Below are 17,063 nucleotides of genomic sequence, written 5' to 3'. Positions count from 1 at the left end.
TTCACCTAATTTGTACTAAGTGTAAAATAAGGCAATAAGGCGGACAGAGACACATATAGTTTAGTTGCCAATATTCTTTAACGCATTTTAGTCAAAATTTCTCTTTAGAATTTCCCTTGTTATTCATGTATTGAGTGATTGAGATAATGTGGCTTTTTAAAATCATTTTTTTGTTGAGAATCTTATAGGAGAAAGCGAAAGTAACAAAAATTTGACAAATAAATTGTACGTCTATGAGAATTGTGGAGGTGAAATCAAAACAAATGTGGATCAAACAAGCAAATTGTGCAACTAGTTAATAATTTTATAAGATGACTAAAATAGATGAGAAAATTCTGTATTAATTTGTCTCACGATAAAATGAGTTTATACAAGGAGTCTAAAATTAATGTTTTAATAATTATAGTGTTAATTTTAAAATTCAATTGAAATATTAAACATAATGCAACTTAAATCAAATATTTTATGTAAAAAATAGATTCCAATTAATTTAATTGAGCGATTTTGCCAAACTATTTTGTAATAAACCGCCTTAAAAATTTTTTTGTGAAACTAGATTTGTTTTGGGCCTTCAAACCCATTATAAGCTACAAACTAACCAAAAGTTCAAAGTCCAAAGTCCAAAGTCCAAAGTCCAAAGCTTTATTAGGCAGTTTATTAAGAGACTGTCTTTAATAGAGACGATTCTCAAGAGCCCAACCTAGTATAATCAACATATAAAAAAACTGAAAAACTGCTTCCAAAAATTCGCGCACGTCAGACAAGGAATGTGAAGTTCACCTTATTAATTGCCTATCTTCCTATTTCCCAAGTGTAATACATCCTCGAAATGAAGAAATCAGTTTTTTCATCTCCCTTTTACAATACTCAACTATATCGTCCTTGTTTGCTCCTCAAATCATCTAAGAATGGAAAATTTAATGCTTGAATTCAATTGTAATTATGCTAGTACAATATTCTGATTTTTTTTAAAAAAATAAGCTTCATCCATGGTGGAAAACAGTGATGTTGAAGAAGACAACAATGTCTACCATTTGGGAAAAGGTAATAAAAGCAATTGTGATTATAAATTCATATATTTGGAAATATGACCAAAGATAATTGGTATATAACTATAAACATTTGACATTAGGTTGACTGAACATATTTTTTCTAAAAGGGTTTGGAGTTATAATTGTAAACATTTGGTAATATAATTATATGTAATTGGTATTATAACTCTGCTTGTTTGCTTGTATGATCACAGATAATCATATGTATAAAAAATGTGTTAAGACACCAACTTGAACATATAACCCCAACTAAACTATGTTATAACATTAACTACTCAATTTTATAACCCCAACTAAAATATGTCATAACCCCAACTAAACAATATTGTAATCCCTTTTTAAGTAATGTTATAACCCTTACCAAATAATGTTATAGTCCTAATTAAACTATGTTATAATCCCAACCAAAATATGTTATACTCCCAACTACATAATGTTATAACCCCAACTAAAAAAATGATGTAAGCCACACTAAACAATGTTATACTCCCAACTATACCAACCTATGTAAAATGTTCATATTTATAATACTAGTCATATTTAGTTATATCCCCAAATATATGAATTTATAACCACAATTGCTTTTATTACCTTCCCCCAAACAGTAGACATCGTTATTCTCCACCATTGATGAAGCTTAATTTTAAAAAAACTCAGAAGATTGTACATTTATAATTACAATCATTCTCAACAAATAATATCTTAAATTTTCGTACCTTTCAAAACATTATTGTTGTCTTGAATTTGAGATGTATTCAAATAACAACTGAAATCCCACATTAAATCTTTTATTGTAATATGATTTGAGAAGAAACCCATAGTGGTATACTTGATGAGGAAGAGGATGAAGAAGAAAATCAATGTCAGGGAAAAAAGAGAGAGAAATTAAAAGAATAAAAAATGAACGTTGTACAAGACGGGCCTACGGCCACGGCCCACTAAAAAAATTAATAATTTGTCATTAAGAAGACTTGAACTCAAACCTATTGTGTGATAGATAGGATTGTTAACCATTAAGCTAAGCCATAACTATTATCTTAATTGCAATGTTTATTGATTTTAAAATGTATAATTGCAATAATTATAATATAGTGTGCATAATTGGACAGACACAAAATTTATGTAGACGTTAAATAATTGAACTTTAGCTAATTTTCCTAATAAATACTTTTTAATTTTTGTGAGTATTCTTTTTCTATAATTATAAATCTCATAAATTTATGCTTTTTTTTTATTTTGAATCTGTTTCCTTTTTTATATTGTTTTGCTCTTGTGTTTATTTGACTAATTTCATTTGCGTTAATTTTATTTTTATTGGTGCGTACATCCAATATTACAGATATGTAATTTTTTAATCTATGTTCTATACTTTCTTGGTTTTTTTAGTTATATAATCTCATTGTAACATAAAACCGAAAAGATATATCGCGAGGGCTTGTGATTTAAGTTTCGCACTGGGCCCTTAGAATCTTAGGGCTGGCCCTATACGCGCCAGTGATTAGTTGTATTTGATTATTTATTTTAAAAAAAAATTTTAAATGATCCGGCCCAAAATAAAATGTCTTTAAAGACGGTCTCAAGTAACAGTTTATGAAGCTTTATTATTGCAACCACTTGGCCAAACCTACTAAATGAGGTGTAAGATTAGTTGAAAGTGTTGTATGAGATGGTTTATTTGAGAGACGCATTAGATATATGAACTAAACAGCTTAATTAATACAAATTAAAGAAAAATAAGAATGTGAGCTTCTTGTTTCGAGGTTATCTGTTGAGAGACGATCTCACAAGAGTAGCTGAACTTATTTTAATAAAATAAAAAAATTAAATATAAGATTGGAAAAAAAGTATCCCTAAGATAAACTCCTTTTGTTTGAGTCTTGGGCAAGGATAACAGCGAACAAAAAGGATATGGTCAAAAAGTCAAGAAAAGTTTTGTTCACAGTACTAACAGCAAATAATTGTTCATTATAATTTTTTATTTAAATGTACCATTTTTTAAAAGGAAAAAAAAATTATCTTTTTATTTGTTGTTAGTAACAAGTCAAAAATAAATGATTACTTATAACCTGAAATTAATCACTTATAAAGTTATAATCTTAAAATGATCAATTATAGAAATAAATTAATTGTATGGATCTCTCATATGAGTCCGTCTCATAGTGAGACGGTATCGTATAAGACTTGTTATATATTACTGCTCCCATGTTACATGAATTCGTCTCATTGTTTTGAAATGTGTTACATGTTTAAGGAAAACAAGACAAATCTAAAAGGATGGAGAATGTTATTCTTGATGATTTAAGGGGTAATTTAATTCTATTTTAGTGTTAAATTAATGAGACTCTGAGTTTTTTAATAATTATATATATTTTTTGTTTTTTTCTCATGCTCGTCCTAAACTACATAGACAAAATCATGAGGCTTACAATTTTAGGAGCATCAGAACGATAGATTGGAAACTTGGGTAACTTATGCCATTAGGAGTTTTAGCATATGGTTGATAGTCAGTAGCTAATTGAAATGGTTGATTTGATAAGCTCATTTTATCAACTAAGTTGATTAGCTAATCCAGTCTGACGTTCGGATAATCGAATAAATTTTTTTAAAAAAATAAAAAAATTACAACACATAATAGAATCAATAGTTAAAGTCTTACAATCCAAAATAACAATAAAAGTCTTACAATACTTAAAAGTCTTACACTAATACACTTCAAAATTACAAATTCATCCTTCGAGCCTTCATACTTTTAAAACGATCAATAATCATTTCATCGGAAACTTGTAGAAACACTTCCTTCTCAATAAAAGTAACCAAACAATCATTCATAAGTTGATCACCCATGCTATTTCTCAACTTACTTTTGACATATGTCATTGCGGAAAACACTCTTTCTACACTTGCCGTAGCAACAGGAAGAATCAACATCAACTTGATTAGCAAATGTATAAGAGGAAATGTCTCATGTCTCTTTGTTTCAACAAGCATCATGGAAAGAGAATTGATATCTTTCAAATCATGAAATCTTTCATCGTTTAACATAGTATCCAAGAACACATCTAGTTGAAGATCAAGAGCCGTTAAATCATTACATGAAAACTCCTTGGGATATAAAGAAGCAAGTTTAAGTATCTTCTCTTTATCAAAAGATGAAAAGTTACCTTTAGGACTTAGAGAGACCATGCATGTAAGTAACTCCATGTTAATCTCATTAAAACGGTTATCAAGCTCTTGAAGATGCAAATCAATTACTTCCAAAAAGATTCCAACCCGAAAATGATGTAGATTTGTAGCTTGTTGAACAAAACGTCTTCCTCTTCCTTGAGGCACATAATGAGCATCTATAGATGGAACATCAATCTCGTGTTTAGTACAAAATGTAATAACTTTTTTTAAGAGATTATCCCATCCTTCATCTCTCATCTTTTGCAACACATTTTTTGTAGTACTAACAAGTCTAATGGCATTAACAATATCTTGTTCCTTTCTTTGTAAAGCAATACATAAATCATTAGTGTAGCCAAAGATAATCAACATCAAATGAGCCACAAAAACAAAATCAAATGACTCCAAAAATCCCTAAACAATTTGAGCTTTGAACTTATCGTTCGAAGTGCCATGTTTTCCAATCCACTCAAGTACTTCAATAATTGAAGGAAACAAGTTCGTGATATTTATTAGACACTTGTAATGAGATCCCCAACGTGTATCTCCTGGCCTACTCAAACCACGTTCTTGATTTAAACCCGATCCACTTTCAATTTCCCCCACTTCCAATGCTTGAGCCACTACTTGAGCTTGCTTTTTTCGAATCATGTCTCTTCTCTTACAAGAAGCTCCAACTACATTCAACAAGTTTGCAAGTACTTCAAAAGGCCAACCACAACTATCATTCTTTTTAGCAACCGCAACTAGAGCTAGTTGTAGTTGATGAGCAAAACAATGAATGTAGTAGGCTCTTGGAGTATCATTCATAATCAAAGTCTTAAGGCCATTGATTTCACCTCTCATGTTACTCGCCCCATCATACCCTTGACCTCTTATCATGGATGGACTCAATGAATATTCCATAAGCAAGGACAAAATTGCATCTTTAAGAGATAAAGCGATAGTGTCACCCACATGTACAATGCCTAAAAAGCGTTCCACTACCGATCCACTTTCTCTTTTAACAAACCGCAAAACAAGAGCTAGTTGTTCTTTTTGAGACACATCACTAGATTCATCGGCCAAAATAGAAAAGTAACCATCTCCAACCTCTTCTATTATGCGCTTGGTAGTCTCCTTTGCACAACAATTGATAATGTCTTTTTGAATTTTGGGAGATGTCAATTGACAATTTTTGGGTCCATTTTGAAAAGTATGTTGTTTGACTTCATCAACCTTCTCCCCTAACCACTTCAAAAGCTCAAGAAAGTTACCCCTACTATTTAACTCCTCACTTCCATCATGTCCCCGGAATGCCAAACCTTGGCCCAAAAGAAATCTCAAACAAGTTAAGGATGCATTCAAACGAATATGATATGAATCCATTTGAGCTTGACTCTCATTATCAAACACAACTTCAATTGATGTCTTTTTTGCATCTCTTAAATTCACATATTTCTCATAAGCAACATTATTTGCACTTTTAACTCCACCAACATGCTTTTGAAACCTATCCGGTTTATTCCAGCATTTAAACCCTCCATTAACAAATGCATCACCCCCATTGTAAATTTCAACATCCCTCTTGAACAAATAACAAGCAAAGCAAAATGCGGCATCTTTTTCAACACTATATTCAAGCCAATCCCATTTTTTGAACCAATTGACACTAAAACGGCATAAACCACCTACTTGTTTTTGAGGGAAAACATGTGTTTTTGGTTGGCAAGGTTTTTTAAGAATATAAGCTCTTCTAACCGGATTTCTTTCATTTGGGGGATAATCCATTATGTTTTTTCTCAATCCCGGGTCATGAGGAAGAAGTTCAACATCATACACCCAATCATCATCCAATGGTTCATCACAATCATCATCCAATGGTTCATCACAAGCACTTGAACCACCTACTTCCATATTAACATCTTGAGTTGGAGGGGAACTTAAAGGAGAAGGAGGTGAGTCAATGGTTTCGTTAAATGATCCTTGGGATGTCATTCTCTTAAACAAGAATTCACGAAGATTGGGTTGTTTATCCTCGCCTTTTGACTTCTTTGAACTTGAACTACTTGATATTTCCTAATTAAATTAAATTAACTAATTAACATTTAACAAACAAATAAGAAGCTCCAAGCCTCCGCCCTCCAACATGGACCAACAACATCAAAGCACAGTAATTCATAATTAATTCTTTATAATCACAATAAATAGATCTTTCTAAATCAAAATAAATCTTTCAAAATTAAGTACATATAATTCTAAATCAAAAGACATGATTCAATCAGTGATGTTCACTAAGTATTAGTTCACTGAGTGAACTAATACTTGATAAAAATAAAATTATGGGCTCTAAACACTGCCCTTACTCAATTTACATAACATAACCATTTGATTCATCTTCACCATAAAATCAAAAAGAAAACGAATGATGAAAACCAGCATTCAAAACCAACATTCATCTTCACCATTTGATTCAGAACATCAAGATCAAGAGAAATAGAGAATCAATATCAAAACGAGTAAACGACAGTCGACAGAACCAACATTCAAAAATCAAAACCAGCATCAAAACCGTAAGCATCAAAACCAGCATTCATATTACTTGAATCAAATTAAGTATCTAAATTTAACCAACAAACAATGAAACAAATCAGTAAATCAACAAATGATAATTAGGGATTTAGGGAGTTAGGGTTCATAAATGAAGAAATTATAATTAGGGTTCATAAATGTACGGCGTGACGGCGGTGGCCGGTGGCACTGGGGAGGCAGGGACGGGAGCGCCGGAGGTACGACGTCGACGTGGGTTGACAGCAGGGCGGCGAGCCGGCGAGGCAAGCAGGGAGGAGGCGAGGAGCAGTTTGCGAGTTCGCTGTTTCGCGTGTGGCTTGGCTGCTTGCTTTCTTTCTTTCTGAAATGGGCGTTCTCTTTCTTTCTTTTCCCGTGTTTTGGTTTTAAATTTTTTTTTTCTCTTTTTTATTTTTCAAACTGGGGGTACAGTTGTACCCCCTTGTCACTTAATTCGGTCCGCCACTGAGCTAATCTCAATGACTCTGATAGCAACAGTTTGTTCTAAATTAGTTGACTAATAACTAAAACTAATTGTTTCAACAATTTAATTTACTAAATCCTGAGATTATATAATTTAACCATCCAATCATCTATTTGTACCTAAATAAATTTAAATTCATCAATTGCTACTTGAACAATATAATAAGCTAATTTGTCAAAACACCCCTAATTGCTAAACGACCCTAGTGATAGCCATGGGCCGATTTATTCGTATCTGAATCGTAAACCGATTCGAAAAAAATTCAAACCGGCCAACAATCGAGCTTGAATTGGCTCGAATCGGTATGCTTGGCTAGTTCAGGTTGTTTCAAGAAAAAATATTCGAACCGGACCCGAACCATTGAACCGATTCGATTCGAACCAAAGAACCAGTGAACTGGTTCAAAAAGCCCGAACCGCACCGGTGAACCGAACCAAACCAATTCGAACCATTTAACCGAACCGATTCAAACCATTAAATCGAACCAATTCGTACCGAACCATTGAACCAATCCTTCCAACGGCTCTTTTTTTGAATTTTGAATCTTTCCATCCATATTTTCTATAAATATCCACCCAAAATTTCACTTACTCCCCACATCTCTTCATCTCTAATTCTCTATTAGAAATTTACTCTCTACTTCTTTTTACAATTAGTAGATTAATTAGCCTCTGATTATTTTTCTCTCTAATTAACAAAAAAATAGTTTTAATTTCTTTATCTTTAAGTAACAAAAAAAAATGTCACTAATTATTTCTTTTTCTTTTTAGCATAATAATTAGTCTTTAATTACCAATTTAATCATGTCTTCTTTCCTCAAAAAAGCTTCAAAAAAAGTTTCAAAGGTTGTTTCCGGTGGAAGCAAACATAAAAGAAAAGCTTCATCAGATCCATCAATAACACCTTCGATTACAAACTATGAAGATGACTTCAATACTGATGATGTTTTGGAATTTGGAGCGCAGTTAGAGACGGAACTTGACGTTGGAGCAACAACTCCTCTAAATGCCAATAAATCTCGGCAATCATCGGTTGCGTCGGGGTCAGGTGCTCGACGAGTCACCTAAGATACAGGTAAGCTTAATAAATTAATGTTAATTATGGTTTCTTTTATATTCGAAGTTCATGAAGTGGAAGAAATTAATTCTGATTATCATGAAGAGGTTGATGAACCTCGTAATTTGGTTTTATCAAGGTGGTGGTAGACCTATTTCCTTTGTATGGAAATATTGTTCCAAGGTTGCTAAAGTGACGAGCCGGGCTTTGATGTGTTTTGTGATATTTGTAAGAATGCCGGAGTTAAACCGGTCACTAAGTATTCTATGAAAAAAGGTATGTAACTCAATTCCTAATTTTATTAGCATTTCATTACAATTGCATTTTTATTAATACTTGTGTATTACATATTAGATGGAGGTACAGGGACAATTGCTCGACATTTATCACGAAAGCATGGAATCATAAAGGACAGTTGTAGTGCTAGTGCAAGCGGGAACCGACAAACACAACTCCACGGGTATGCAAGTGAAATGCCTGGCACTGGCATGCCTTTCTCTTATAATAGAAACATAATGATTGATGAATTTAGTAGATATGTGATTGGGGATGAAATGCCTTTCATGCATGGAGAAAGTAAAAACTTTGAATATTTTACTAGAGTCTCTTTACAACCACAATTTAGAGCCGCCCCTAGAAACACCCTTAAGCGTCACACTCAAGTTCCTTATCAAGGAGCTAAGGCTCAATTAATTGAAATGTTTCATAATTTAGATAATCATGTTAGTTTAACCACGGATACTTGGAGCTCTTGTTTTGGTGAGCCTTATATGTGTGTTACCACCCATTGGATAGATGAGAATTGGTACTTGCAAAAACGTATTATTGCTTTTAAGGTAATGGAGGATAAACATATTGGTTTGAACATCAACAATCCTATGATGGCCATTTGCAAGAAATATAATTTGCGTGATAAAGAATTTTCTATTTTTGTTGATAATGCAACGGCAAACACTAAGGCAATAGAATATTTGATGCATGAATCTTCATTTACTAAGATTTTAAATGGTGAGTTTTTTACATGTTAGATGTAGTGTGCATGTACTTAATTTATCTGTTCAATAAGGTATAAAGAAATTATCACCATTGTTAGATCCTATTAGAATGGTAATTAGGTGGACAAGGAAAGAGATAAAGTATAAAAGAAAATTTGAAAAAATGTGTGTGGATGCTGGGTTACGAAAGAGAAAATTTAGTCTAGATACACCAATACGTTGGAACTTCACCTATAAGTTGTTAACTCAAGCTATTCAATATCATGAAATTCTAACTTATTTATATAACAATTGTATTAAAGATCCTACAACCATGATTACAGATGCCCATTGGAGCCTTGCTATTTTAGTTCTTAAAATTCTTGTTGTTTATGATCGTGCTACTAAAACATTTTGTTATGTATATCAGCCAAACATTCTATTAGTTATTTTAGAATGCATAAAAATAGTACATGAGATTACTAATAATATGAATGTTGATGTGTTAAAGGATGTGCTCCAAGATATGATGGAATAATGGTTATCATACTTTGAAAATATTCCTTCTATTTACGGTGTTGCTTGTATTATTGATCCAGCTGTTTGTGTGGAAGGTTTACGTAAATTGTTACAATTTTATTATGCTTTTCTCAATCGACCTACTTAAGATGTTGATGGTTATATTGAATCATGTAAAAGAATTTTACATGATCTTTACAATTACTATGCTTCTATATATAACTTAGGGACTTCAAGTAACAATGCACCATTTGAAGGTGTACAAACATATGATCCATTTATTTGTAATATTCTCAATAGTCAAAATCAATTTGCTACATCTTCTAGCTCCACCCGTCAATCCATGGAAGTAGATGATTATTTGTGTCGTCACTTTGAATTCCAAGAAGATCACGAAATCCTAAAATGGTGGCGACAAAAATCCGGTAAATTTCCCATTTTGGCTAAAATTGCAAAGGACATCCTTGCAATTCCGGCCTCCACCATTGCTTTGGAGTCTGCTTTTAGTGCAGGTAGAAGAGTTTTAGATGAAAAGAGGTCTCAACTTGCTCTAGATACCATCCAAATGTGCGTATGCAAAAAGGATTGGGATCAAGCCGAAAAAAGAACACGGGGCTTAAGGAATGATGATGATCAAGACGATGATGAACCGTTGATGCTGATGAACACGGATACATTGACAGGATCTCCCCCAGAAAAAGATGAAAGCGACTTTAATTAGACTTTTTCAACAACAAACAACTACAACAAAAAAGATCAGTAAACAAAACTATGTGGACTTTGATTCCTTCGGGATACGTAGGCAACTTAATATTTATACTAAGTCCAAGTCCATTCCCCCTCTTTTTTTTTTACTCTCTAGTTAATACGTTAATTATGTATTATTTGTAATTTTGTAGAATATTTAAAGAGATAATAAATTAGTGTATTGATCATTATTTATTGTATTTATTTTTTTATTGGTTAATATGATAAATATTTATAAAAATAAAAAATAATTTGAATTTGAACGAATTATTCATCATCGAATCGAACCTTGAATCGGTCGTGAACCGAACCTTGATTCGACTCGAACCGAAAAAAAAGCTCGGTCAAGCCGGAACTAGTTCACGATTCGATGGGGTCGAACCGGGACCGAATCGGAACCGGTCATGAGTGCTTCAAGTTCAAAAAAGTTTGATCCGAACCGTGGCCAATTCGAACCGGAACCGGTCCGAACCGAACCATGGCCATCTCTTAATGGCCCCACCATCTTGTGCAAAATTTTTAACAGCCTGGCTAGTATGAGATCGTTTCACGGTGAGATGACCTCAAAACAAGAAGCCCATAAGCTAGAAATTTCTATTATCAAGCTATTGAACCTAAATATTAAAAATGTCTTACGATGAGACCGTTTCATACAAAAATTCGATAATTTTTTTAAAGCATGTAGTTAACGGATTCATTATGCCATAATAGCCATTGCTAGGTAAAAAAGAAAGGAAATCAGCTTAGCCGCTCCATCAAGGCACACCGCACTATATAAAAAAACCAAATTCCCTTTCCTTTCCTACAAGAAGCCACAAAATCCTCCCTGTCTAGCTTATATCAATCCTAAAAGAGAAATCCTTCCAAAAATCCCTACTCAAAAACCCTAATTTTTTCAAATTTGAATCGTTGATTTGATTCATATAATCTGAGTTCTTTTCAATCCTCAGAGGATTCATCTCTGAGATCGAAACCTTTTGAAATTTATTAAAATGTCTGCAATTTTATGTGGAAAGAGATCTCATTTTGAAGAATTACCAGATTTTTCCACTACACCTGTTTCCAAAAAGATTCGCTGTTCTTCTTCTTCTCCTGTAAGATTTTCACCATTTTCTCCGCCTTCACGCTCTCTTCTTGACAAGCTCAGGGAAGCCTTCCCTCTTATGGACCACCAGGTTACTTCTTTTTCTCTAATAATTGCTAATTTTTCTTTTCAACTTTTTGTTTTTTTTATCGAATTGGTTAGATAGTTTGATTTGTTTGATTAAAGTGTTGGGTATAGCAAAGCGTTTGATTCATTAATTATGGTTCTTAATTGAAGTTGTATATTGATTTATCGATAAATTGGAGTTGCTACGGCCTACATGGATATCTATCTTTCTTTAAGATCGATTCCGTTGTGATGTTTGGATATCACTTTTGCCCGGCGTTCCTGATTTGCCACCACAAGTCACCCAATAAGATTAATTAACTTAGATTGTTTCAATTTGTTATTTGCAAGGTATTAGTAATATGCACGGCTTTACTCAACTCCATCTAATTAGATTAAGACTTTGCTTTTCCACCGCCTTCAATTTCGTTTGCATACTTCTACACCTTTTGTGAAGATTGAGGTTTGTATTTTATTGATGATATATCGTATGTGTATAGCTAGGGTTGGGGTAGCAGATATAGCTAAACATTGTGGTTGTAATCAGCAGGGAATCCAAGAAGCTAATTGGGATAATTGGTTAAACACTTATCAACCAACTTGGTTGCGTTTCTTTTTCCCAATTCTACGAACAGTGTTTTTAATCAAATGACCCGTGCCAGATCTTATTCAAGATTCCCTTGGTTGTAGTGTTTTTGTTCTGAATGCTATTTTAATTTGTATTTGTGTTGTCTATGGTTTGTTTATTTTCTGAGCATTGTAAATTCCTCATAAAATGTGCATTTTGCGTACTCGTATTCAAATAAAATGTTTTGCACTCTTCTTTGAGCAGGTTCTGGAGAAAACCTTGGAAGAATTTGGTGATGATATTGATGCTGCCATTAAGTGTCTGCACGAGTTATGTATAGGAACCTCTGAAGAAACTTTGGGGTCTCTGAATCATGTAGATGCACTAGCAGAGCAAGGTCTGTACCTTAACAGATGTATTTGTATATATTTGAGTTTTGCTATCTGATAATCTGACAATAAAAAAGAGCATTTAGATAACAAAATATGTTCTCTTTGTAGGTGGTTTGTCTGCAGAGGAACAACCAGTGCCTACTGCAGATTGTTCTGCCCAGAACTTGCTCCCAACAGATGGTTGTCAGTGGGTGGAATTCTTTGTTAGAGAGATGATGAGTGCATCGAGTGTAGATGATGCACGAGCTCGCGCTGCTAGGGTTCTGGAAATTCTTGAGAAATCAATAAAGGACCGTGCAGCTGCTGAGGTTTCTGAGAACTATCAGAAGGTACTGTTTGATCTTGTATGGCATAATGTAGCTCTAATACTTGTGTCTAGTACAATTGTTAGATGCCAATTGCCAACAAGAGGCAATCATATCTTATGCCTTCATGCTTCTTAATTGTTGCATATATATAATTGTAGAAGTCTGTTTTGACAGGAGATGTTGATTTGCAAACTGATAAATAAGATGCATGGACAGGAAACAATCAACTGCATTAGCTTTTTCACTATTGTTTATTATTTGTAGTTATTGGCTTGCATATTATTTTCCTCCCATTTATTGATTGCATCGTCTTTCCTAAAAAGCTCTCGCACAAAAATAACAATGCTCCTTAACCAGATGTAATTTTGTTCTTAATATTGAATTTTCCGAATCAATCTTCCCCACCTTTTTAACGGGACCGTCAAAATTTGGTCTTTTTGATCTGTCCTTCTCCAGCTCAGCTCCCTGAAAGTTTTGAAAAATACTACACAATAATACTGCAATATTTTCAGTTTGGCATTGTGAAACTGCACATAGTTCTTGCCATAGATCAATTGGAGGGCCATGGTGTCACTTTCCTAAAGAGTGTGTTTGGATGTATAGAGAAGGAAAGGAAGGGGAGGAAGGGAAGAAAGAGGAGCTTTCCTACCAAATCTCTCCATTAAATGAAAGATTTGTTTCTCTACAAATGTGAAGGATACAGTTCTCTGAGTCTGATCCCCCTCCATTTTGCTCCCCTCCTTATTTGCTATCCAAATGGAGGAAACTTTATCTCCCATTTCCATCCATTCCTCCCCTCAATTTCTTTCAATCAAAACAAAACATTAGTCTCGTCTCCTAGGAGACTTGTCCTTAAGGAGATAAAGTAGTATGATTAAACCATAGGTTTATTCATCTTTAGACTTCCTATGTCGTGTAAATAACGTATAAGTATTACATATGGGTATGTTTTGTATTATGTTTTGGAAAATTTACCCTGAATAATAAAACATTTCGCTGATTTCCTACAACAATACAAACTTTTGATTAACTATGAATATTGCCAACTTAGAGGATGCTTTCTTATAGCATCTTAACAAGTTGAGTGTCTTACTATAGAACGTTATTTTACACAAAAATAAAGTTTAATAAAATAGTTTTTTGTAAAAACCAAACCACATATTTCTTTAATTCTCCCACTACCACCCATTCCCCTCCACCTCCCCAGTGTCAACCAACCTGTCCTGGGGACCACCCCTAGTCTACATAAGATGAAATGAACGTCCACCATCTTCAATAAGCTCAACCACTGCGAAGAACCAAGTTAAAAGTGAGGGGGTTGAGGTAACATTGTCGTCAATACATTTGAGGTTGAAGAGGAAAACATTATTTTTCAGGCCATGACATGAGTATGCTTGAATTAGCTTGTTGTAAAGAGTTAAAGTTGGTTTGGGAATAAGGTCGAATAGTTGTTGTACATAAGGAATGTATGGGATTTTAAGGTTTTCCAATTAATATTTGGGTATAAATTGTAATGTAATCTAGAATGTTGTGTGGGTTGGCCAAAAGCATTAGAAGCTTCTTCGAGGTCTAATATGTCGGTGACATTTTTGTTGCTGAAACGCCCGGGGTTGTGACCAGAAAACTCACCAACCTAGATTTGGACTAGCATCAACTAGTGGAGGTCGTCAAGGTGGGGGTATCACATGTGACAGCAAAGGGGGGAGGTATCAAGTGTGACAGCAAAAGGACCTAGTGAGATAGGTAGCTGTTGGCAAGGGAAGGGGGGTGGTGTTCATGGTGGTTGGTAAAAAGGGTATTTTTCTTTTCATTAATTGTTGGGAGAGATCAACTCTAATTAGGCTCACCCAATTTTTAAAATAGGAAAAAATAAAGATACAAATGAAGCACTTTAATTTTATCTTGACAATTTCTATTTTCATGGATATATTCTTTCTTCCTCATCCATAGCTCTTCTTCTCCATCAAGTTATTCATGTCCACCCTTTATCTTCAATTTAATTTTCACCATTAAAATCAATTTCTCCATCAAACCATTCATGGCTACTCTTTATCTTCTCCAATTTAATTTTCACTCATAAAGAAAATTTGAATTTTGATTCATTTAAGATTGAGATTATGTTGACTAGAGTTAAGATTGAGAATAGGCTTAAGTTTCGAAGATCTTGTAATGGAATTTTTTTTTTGTATATTAAGAGCCCTTTTTCACATTGATATAAATTCCCAACTAATTGAATTTCGTTTCTTATCCAAATTGAATTATAATAGTTTTTTGTATATTGAAATAAGTGTTTTTGTATCTTGGCATATGCGTTTACATGCTAAAGTAGACATTGTAAATAGTTTAAGTAGTCATTTTAAATTAGTTGAATTATACTTTTAAAATGATTAAATTAGGTGTTTTTCATACATACATAAGCATGTGTTTTCACATACTAAAGTTTGCATTTGAAATAGTTGAAGTAGTCATTTTGAAATAGTTATTGTATGCATTTGAACGTAATAGTGGCAATTTAAAATAGATATTATAGTTGGTGTTTTTGCCTATTGAAGTAAGTGTTGTTTCTCAATGAACTAGATATTTTGAATAATTGAGGTAGACATTTTAATTTAGTTTTTGTAGGTATTTTTAAATTGTTAAGTTGACATTTTGATTGTTATAGTAGGTGTTTTATAGTATTAAAGTATGTGTTCTATAGTGTGTGTTTTGTACTTATGGTAAGTTTTTTATAGAATTAAAGTAAGAGTTGTAAGATTCGATAGTTGATGTTTTAATATTATAAAGATACTTTTAAGATAGTAGGTGTTTTAAAATATAATGTTGCTTTGTAAGGTATCATATGAATCATAAAATATTGATTTCTACTTAGCAAAAATACCTAATATTACTCATTAAAATACTACTCTTGATAAAAAAATCTATTATAAACCATCATAGTACGTATTTGTACATGTAAACTACCTACTAACTAGTGAACCATTATTCTACCTACTAGTGAACCATTATTCTACCTACTTTTACCGGTAAAAACAACTACTAAGACTCATTAAATTACCTCCTTTTAGTTATAAAACGCCGATGATATTAATTACAATAATACCTACTTCTAGTGATAAAATTCCAACTTCAGTAAGTTAAAATACCAAATACAACTTTCTTTTAATCTTCCATTCTAATTTTCTTGATGATTTGATTAAATTTTTATGGTTGAGAGGATAAATGTATGATTGAATAAGCGAATAATGTTTTTCGATTTAGAGGATGTTCATGAGGGAAGAAGAAAACAATTTTCTTCAAAGCGTGATTAACTTTTAGTTACAATCATTTTTTTTAATTGAACTTTAATGGACTGAGCCTTTGGAAGCCGTTGTTCAAAGAGGCGGTCTCTCAAGAGACCTGCTGTTTTCTTTTTTATTTTATAATTTATTTTATTTTATTGTATTTTATTTATTAAGAATTGATATTATTGTAGAGAAATCAACAAAAAATTATATTATTTACGGTAATTTTTCCTTGGCCTTGTGCGTAATTCTCCAATGCAGGAAAACAATATGTTGAAGGAGCAAATTCAAGCCCTTGTGAACGATAACAATATACTTAAACGAGGAATTCAAATTCAACATGAGCGTCAAAAGGAATATGAAGACATCATTCAAGAAGGGCAGCACGTAAAGCAATTACTTTCTCAGTACCAAGAGCAACTAAGGAGATTGGAGTTTACTAATTATACATTGACTATGCATCTCAAACAAGCTCAACAAACCAATTCTATACCTGGACATTATCATCCTGATGTATTTTAAGTGTATTTTAGTTGATGTATCTTTAATATTTGTAACTTGGATGTTGAATACATTCAACTGCCCAACTAGTATCTAATTTATTTGTTGTTGTTACTTGGTACAATGGAATACGGATTTTTTTTTTAGTTTACTTGCTACTTTTTTCTTTCTTTTTAATATATAAATATATACAGTTCATGTGAAGAAGGATATGGTTTGCCTTTTATTACTTTTTACTTTGAATCGAGGCTTTTTATCTCTTTTCATAAGGGTATGATTTGTCGTTTTTTCATATTCTGATCATAGTTTTTATTAACGA

General features: G+C 32.9%; 2 protein-coding genes across 2 annotated transcripts; one reads left to right on the top strand and one right to left on the bottom strand.

The window, feature by feature from the left end:
- Nucleotides 1–3,770: 3,770 nt before the first annotated feature.
- LOC130805754 (uncharacterized) lies at nucleotides 3,771–6,793 on the bottom strand. The gene is made up of 6 exons (XM_057670539.1): nucleotides 6,757–6,793; nucleotides 6,447–6,454; nucleotides 5,427–6,275; nucleotides 5,069–5,336; nucleotides 4,695–4,894; nucleotides 3,771–4,631 (listed from the first exon to the last, which is right to left on the bottom strand). The coding sequence occupies exons 1-6, from the start codon at nucleotides 6,791–6,793 to the stop codon at nucleotides 3,771–3,773; spliced, it is 2,223 nt and encodes a 740-aa protein (XP_057526522.1).
- A 4,492-nt stretch (nucleotides 6,794–11,285) lies between these two features.
- LOC130806452 (uncharacterized) lies at nucleotides 11,286–16,991 on the top strand. The gene is made up of 4 exons (XM_057671536.1): nucleotides 11,286–11,719; nucleotides 12,527–12,659; nucleotides 12,763–12,983; nucleotides 16,505–16,991. The coding sequence occupies exons 1-4, from the start codon at nucleotides 11,537–11,539 to the stop codon at nucleotides 16,763–16,765; spliced, it is 798 nt and encodes a 265-aa protein (XP_057527519.1). The 5' UTR covers nucleotides 11,286–11,536; the 3' UTR covers nucleotides 16,766–16,991.
- Nucleotides 16,992–17,063: the final 72 nt, after the last annotated feature.

Source organism: Amaranthus tricolor, chromosome 2 (genome assembly GCF_026212465.1).
Source record: "Amaranthus tricolor cultivar Red isolate AtriRed21 chromosome 2, ASM2621246v1, whole genome shotgun sequence".
NCBI lineage: Eukaryota > Viridiplantae > Streptophyta > Magnoliopsida > Caryophyllales > Amaranthaceae > Amaranthus > Amaranthus tricolor.
Note: the sequence above shows the minus strand (reverse complement) of the source record. Positions and strands in the feature narration are given on the sequence as shown.

Excerpts from the sequence above, each read along its gene's own strand:
- LOC130806452 (XM_057671536.1), top strand. The coding sequence starts at position 11,537 with ATGTCTGCAATTTTATGTGGAAAGAGATCTCATTTTGAAGAATTACCA. Across the intron at positions 11,720-12,526 it reads TCCCTCTTATGGACCACCAG|GTTCTGGAGAAAACCTTGGA; the intron begins GTTACTTCTTTT and ends TTCTTTGAGCAG. Across the intron at positions 12,984-16,504 it reads TTTCTGAGAACTATCAGAAG|GAAAACAATATGTTGAAGGA; the intron begins GTACTGTTTGAT and ends TCTCCAATGCAG.
- LOC130805754 (XM_057670539.1), bottom strand. The coding sequence starts at position 6,793 with ATGAATGCTGGTTTTGATGCTTACGGTTTTGATGCTG. Across the intron at positions 5,337-5,426 it reads TAGGGGAGAAGGTTGATGAA|GAGACTACCAAGCGCATAAT; the intron begins GTCAAACAACAT and ends TGTTGTGCAAAG. Across the intron at positions 4,632-4,694 it reads TGTTTCCTTCAATTATTGAA|GGATTTTTGGAGTCATTTGA; the intron begins GTACTTGAGTGG and ends CAAATTGTTTAG.